Source organism: Elephas maximus, chromosome 3 (assembly GCF_024166365.1).
Source record: "Elephas maximus indicus isolate mEleMax1 chromosome 3, mEleMax1 primary haplotype, whole genome shotgun sequence".
NCBI lineage: Eukaryota > Metazoa > Chordata > Mammalia > Proboscidea > Elephantidae > Elephas > Elephas maximus.
In genome coordinates, this window is record NC_064821.1 from 14,866,672 (window position 1) to 14,873,231 (window position 6,560).

At 42.2% G+C, this 6,560-nt stretch overlaps 1 protein-coding gene across 1 annotated transcript; it reads left to right on the forward strand.

The window, feature by feature from the left end:
• The first annotated feature begins 3,704 nt into the window (after window positions 1-3,704).
• On the forward strand, window positions 3,705-4,832 carry LOC126070888 (olfactory receptor 7G2-like). The gene is made up of 2 exons (XM_049875225.1): window positions 3,705-4,247; window positions 4,803-4,832. Exons 1-2 carry the CDS (start codon window positions 3,705-3,707, stop codon window positions 4,830-4,832), a joined length of 573 nt encoding a protein of 190 aa, XP_049731182.1.
• The last annotated feature ends 1,728 nt before the right edge of the window (window positions 4,833-6,560 follow it).

Here is a 6,560-nt window from a genome sequence, read left to right on the forward strand (position 1 = left end):
ACAAGCAGCCATCTAAGATGCAGCAATTGGTCTCAACCCACCTGGAGCAAAGGAAAATGAAGAACACCAAGCCCACATGACAACTAAGAGCCCAAGAGACAGAAAGGGCCACATGAACCAGAGACCTACATCATCCTGAGACCAGAAGAACTAGTTGGTGCCCGGCCACAATCGATGACTGCCCTGACAGGGAGCTCAGCAGAGGACCCCTGAGGGAGCAGGAGAGCAGTGGGATGCAGACCCCAAATTCTCATAAGAAGACCAAACTTAATGGTCTGACTGAGACTGGAGGAATCCCGGCGGTCATGCTCTCCAGACCTTCTGTTGACACAGGACAGGAACCATCCCTGAAGACAACTCATCAGACATGAAAGGGAGTGGTCAGCGGGTGGGAGAGAGACGCTGATGAAGAGTGAGCTAATTATATCAGGTGTACACTTGAGATTGTGTTGGCAACTCTTGTCTGGAGGGGGGATGGGAGGATAGAGAGAGAGGGAAGCCGGCAAAATTGTCAAGAAAGGAGAGACTGAAAGGGCTGACTCAAGACGGGGAGAGTAAGTGGGAGTAGGGAGTGAGATGTATGTAAACTTATATGTGACAGACTGATTGGATTTGTAAACGTTCACTTGAAGCTTAATAAAAGTTATTATAAAAAAAAAAAAAAAAAAAAAAAGACAAGGAAGAAAGAAGAGACCAAAATGGATGTCAGAAGAGACTCTGAAGCTTGCTTTTGAATGTCAAGTAGCTAAAGCAAAAGGAAGAAATGACAAAGTAAAAGAGCTGAACAGAAGATTTCAAAGGGCAGCTCAAGAAGACAAAGTAATACACTATACCAAAAAGAATTGGTCAATGTTCAACCATTTCAGGAGGTAACATATGATCAGGAACCAATGGTACAGAAGGAAGAAGTCCACGCTGCACTGAAGGTATTGGCGAAAAACAGGGCTCCAGGAATTGACACAACCTTACTTGCTGAAAATGAAGGTGAAGTATTTACTGATGAAGATCAAAGACGACAGCCTTCAGGATGGATTCCACCCCAACACAAAGAAAACAAAAATACAATTGCACCAATATGACGATGCAACATCATGATAAAAAGAGAAAAGATTGAAGTTGTCAAGGATTTAATATTAGTTGGATTCATAATAAACGCCCATGGAGGCAACAGTCAAGAAATCAAATGGCATTGCATTGGGCAGATCTGCTGCAAAATACTTCTTTGAAGTGTTAAGTAGCAAAGATGTTACCTCAAGGACTAAAGTACTCCTGGCCCAAGCCATGGTATTTCCAATCGCCTCCTGTGCATACAGAAGCTGAACAATGAATAAGGAAGACCGAGGAAGAATTGATACCTTTGAATTATAGTGATGGCAAAGAATATTGAAAGTACATGGCCTCCCAAAAGAAGGAACAAATTTGTCTTGGAAGAAGTGCAGCCAGAGTGCTCATTAGAATGATGATGGCAGGACTTCGTCTTACATACTTAAGACGTGTTATCAGGAGGGGTCAGTCCCTGGAGAAGGACATGGTGTTTGGTAAAGTAGAGGGTCACCAAAAAAGAGGAAGACACTCAATGAGATGAACTGACACAGTGGCTGCAACAATGGGCTCAAACATAGCAATGATTGTGAGGGTGGCAGGATGGAACATTGTTTCATTTTGCTGTAACTGGGCTCATTATGAATCAGTACCATCTCGAGGGCACCTAGCAACAACATACATAAACTATACTTTCACACCTAAAATAGGCATCAGGCTTCCTAATATCAGTGGTGGAAACCTGGTGGTGCTGTGGTTAAGACTTCAGCTGCTAACCAAAAGGTCAGCAGTTCGAATTCACCAGCCACTTCTTGAAAATCCTATGCAGTGGTTACTGGTAAGATAAGAGTTGCTTTCAGTTGTAATTAAGTGAAGAAGACTTCGATTAGATAAGGATGGTACGTCACGTGTGCAAGGTGTTTGAAATAGAGGTTAGCAGAAATGGCTGGAGAGAGGTGAGCGGCATGCATCTGTCCTCCTCAGGGAATCATTCATCCTGAATGCCATGTTTTATTGTCTTGGTCTTTAAGGATTTGCACTGTCTTTGGATCAGAATGACAATAAAAGTGTTTGACTAATGAGGAGCTTTGAACATTGAGCCCTCAGGGATACAGAGACTGCAAATAGTTGGCCTATGACCTTCTCACTCAGCAGCCCTTCTCCAGTCAGGGGGCAGCACAGCTGAGACACCACCCACAGATGATCCTCTAGCCCAGGAACCCAGTGCCTGACTCGGTCCCCCTGCCTCTCCTGAGGACAGACCTTCTGCCTACATCATCTAACATCCAGGGCAGATGTTTAGCCTCATTCCTCAGTGATGCCATCCAGGTTACCTAGAGTCCCTTAGTTAATGTTTGGAAATGAGGACAGGTGTTTCACTGCAGGCACATCCAGAAAAAGCTGTGAGGAGAGTTGTTGTTAGGTGCCATTGAGTCAATTCCAACTCATAGCGACCCCATGTACAACAGAAGGAAATGTTACCTGATCTTGTGCCATCCTCACAATCATCGCTATGCTTGAGTGTATTGTTGTTCATTATTGCAGCCACTGTGTCAGTCCATCCTCTTGAGGGTCTTCCTCTCAGCAGGGAGACTGATGAAAGTACATGCATAAAATGCTTGGAACTAAGTCTTCCACGGACTCCTGCCTGTCTTCCATCTTCCATCTTTCCTTGTATCTTTGTACCAGTCTCAAGTAACTCCCATTCTACCAGTCTCCTCCTCTGTCTTTACAATGGCAGGCACCATTTTCCTCCTGAGCAGAAATCTGTCATTTCTCAAACATGATGACCACTAGAGAATTCGCTAGTATTTACTTGCATTCTTGTGGTCGAGACAGAGGAAGTTTTATCGACTTTATCTTATCTTCACATTTCTGGTTCTTAACACACATTTTTATCATGCCTGTGGTCCAGCTCTGATCATGGAAATACGTGGGGTCTGAGATAGACACATCATACTATCTCCCTAGTCCATCCGTTTTTTCTTTATACAATTGCCAAACATTCAAAAAAGATCATACGAACACAGGTAGTACTAAAAATAAATAAATAAATAGAAAGACCAGCCTTTCACCCCTTTTGAGAATAAATAAATGTTTACACTCAGCTCTATCAGATTTGGGTCTTTTTTTTTTTTTCTTTTTAATAGCCAATTAATATGCATAGAGAGGACACAAGCTTTGTAGTCTTCTCCATTCTTCTCCTGCCCTTCCACACATGGCATTTACCTCTGGTGATGAAGCTGCTGCCGGTCCAGGGACCACACATTTGATTGTCATGTCACTCATCTTTTCTATCAGTTTCAGCAACAATATGGAACCCAGAAACCAAAAATGTATTTCAGAGTTCTTTCTCCTGGGACTGACAGAGGATCCAGAACTGCAGCGCCTTCTTTATGACACCTTTCTGTTCGTGTACCTGGTCACCGTCATGGGAAACCTGCTCATCATCCTGGCTGTCGGCTGACTCCCACCTCCACACCCCCATGTACTTTTTTCTCTCCGATCTGTCCTTCACGGACACCTGGTAAAGTACAACCACAGTCTCAGCGATGCTGGTGAACATTGAGACACAGAGAAACTCTATCACTTATACAGGCTGTCTCACCCAGGTATGTGCTGTCCTGGTTTTCAGAGGTTTTGAAACTTGTCTTCTTGCAGTAATGGCGTATGATCACTATGTGGCCGTTTGTTATCCACTGAGGTACACAGTCATCATAGACTCTCGACTCTGTGGCCTGCTGATTGTATTCTCTTTGTTCACTAGCACCTTGAACGCCCTGCTCCATAGCCTGATGTTGTTGCGACTGTCCTTCTACACAGACCTGGAAATCCCCCATTTCTTCTGTGAACTTGCTCAGGCTCTCAGACTTGCCCATTCCAATACCCTCATCAATAACATCATGCTATATTTTATGTCTCGCATATTTGCTGGTATTCCTCTCTCTGGGATCATTTACTCTTATGCGCAAATTATCTCCTGCATTCTGAGAATGCCATCAGCTGGCGGAAAGTATAAAGCTTTTTCCACCTGTGGCTCTCACCTCTCAGTTGTTTTCTTGTTCTATGGGACAGGCTTTGGGGTGTACATTAGCTCTGCATTTACACACTCTTCCAGGAAGACAGCAGTAGCTGCAGTCATGTATGCTGTGATCCCTCAAATAATGACTCCTTTTATCTATAGCCTGAGGAACAGGCACATGAAGGTAACCTTGAGAAAAATCATTGGTAGGATACCTTCTTTTTAGTGATCGTGTTCTCTGCTTTGGGCTTCTATTTCTAGAATGAGTAGGGTAAAAGAAATATTGGCGTGTCAGGATACCTAACTATTCCATCAACAAGTTCATCTAAAATGACTAGATAATGTAATGGCTAAGTGTTGCATAAATGAGTCAAAAATGCCCTCTGCATATTGGTCCCCAGTCGTTTACTTCTTCATAGCAAGCTCAAAAAAGACTGACAATGTCAAACTCAAATTTGTACATATCCAATTCTTTTTAAAAATACCCCAGGTAAGTCGATTTTACCAACTTAGAGCCTGCCTTCCTTACTTACCCTACAAAGCTGCACCCAACAGCTGCTAGATAAGACAAAACCTTATAGGGGTCCTAATGTTCTGCTGCCTTTGGAGTGTCTTTGACCTAGAGACTCTCCACCTTACTGCAGTAGGACATCTCATAGGGACACATAATCCCCTTCCTTCCCTCTGCTCTTCCCTGGGAGTTTTCATGCCCTCTTCCCCTTCTGTTGTCTCCCTGTAGTGTTTGCCTCTGGAAGACCTCCTGCTGTAGGAGATGACACCCTAAATTGCTTGTTATGCAACTGGTATTCCACGGTCATAAATTTTTTTCTTGATCAGCCCTGAACTCCGCTGAACTCACTATAGTAAATGGGTTTTAACTTGGGATTGAAACCAGGCTCTGTTTTGTGCCTAGTTTTGTGCTGTTTGACAAATGATTTGCACTCTTTAAGCTCAGTTTCTTTGGGCAGGTTCCATAGAAGCAGAGCCTGAGGAAGGGCTTCTTGTTATAGGGATATTGTTACTATCCTACTCAGACAAAAGCAAGTGGGAGACGATGGATAAGGCAGGGAAGGATCTAATGAATGTTGCTATCATGGCTAGAGTGTAGCTTCGGCCTGGTACAATGGATAAGGTTGTGAATTGGACCCCATACTTACCTCACTGTGAGACAAGGATGCTGACCTCTCATGCCCCAATTCAGCACTTAGTGAGATCTGTCACTGATAAACTGTCTCTAATAATGGCAACATCTGCACCCACCATGCTCGGTTTCATCATCTACAAAATGATCTCTGTAATTTTAGATGATCGTGATATATTTAAATTTCATCAGTGAGGAAGCCTTTGGTGCTAAGAAGAAAAAGAACTGACTCTAATATCCTCAAGCAATAGAGTTATATATCATTATAAGGAAAGGCCTTCAAAGGTAGGGAATGAACAGAAACAGGAAAGTAAGCTTCATTTAGTCCTCTGTTAGGTGGCTTCATCTTAGAAGTGGTTCCCCTTGTGGTCTCCTGATTGCTGCAGCAGATCCAGGGGTCATATCCATACCTGATGTCCAGAAAGAGAAAGCTTGCTATCCTTACCTGTATCTATTATTAATAGACCTCTCCATGGAGTCATCAGAAGGTAACTCCTCTGTATTGGGTTGAATAAGCTCCCCCCCCGCCCCCGCCAAAGATAGGCCAGTCCCTGGAAACCTGTGGACATTACCTGATACGATAAAAAAAAAAAAAAAAAAGTGAATGTTGCTGCCTGTACTTTTGGTGTCATATTTAAGAAACCATTTCCCAATCCAAGATCAAGAAAATTTACCTCTCTGTTTCCTTCTAAGAGGTTTATAGTTTTAGCATTTGATCCATTTCGAGTTAATTTTTGTATTGATATAGAAGGGGAAGGGTCCACCTTTATCTTTTGCATGTGACTATCCAGTGGTCTCAGTGTCATTTTTTTAAAAAGTTTTTTTATTTTTTCCTGTTGAATGGTGCTGGTGCTAAATGTTTAGTCTTTTTATATATGGATTTTCTTAGTTTTCTGTTTTTTGTCTCCCCCCCCCACCCCCACCACCATGTGCTTTGGAGATTCAAACCTGTTGTTGGGTGTAGCACTAGCTCATTTATTTTTCAGTGATGTACATTTTTACATTGTATACAGTACTTTCACAGAAGTTCTTTTTTTATGCAGATGGAAGTTTTGCTAGGTAGTTTTCTGCTCTTATGAATAGAGCTGTTTCAATATTCTCATTTCTCCTAGTTGAAATCAGCAAGAGTTTTATAATAGGGGAGGGGGAAGTATATGTTATTGAGTATAGGGGAAAACCTATTATTCTTTGGATAGCTCCAAAGTTTTTTAAGTGGTTGAACTAGTTTTTACTCCCAGTGAATATTCCTTGTATCCTTGTAATCACCAACATATTTTCATTTAGTTTAACATTAGTTTAACAATCTGTTAAGTATAAAACATTATTTATGAATTTGTGCATGATTTGTTGTGTATA

Coding starts and splice junctions, on each gene's coding strand:
- LOC126070888 (XM_049875225.1), top strand. CDS start 3,705: ATGGCGTATGATCACTATGTGGCCGTTTGTTATCCACTGAGGTACACA. Junction 4,248..4,802: donor TGAGGAACAGGCACATGAAG/GTAACCTTGAGA, acceptor GTCTCCCTGTAG/TGTTTGCCTCTGGAAGACCT.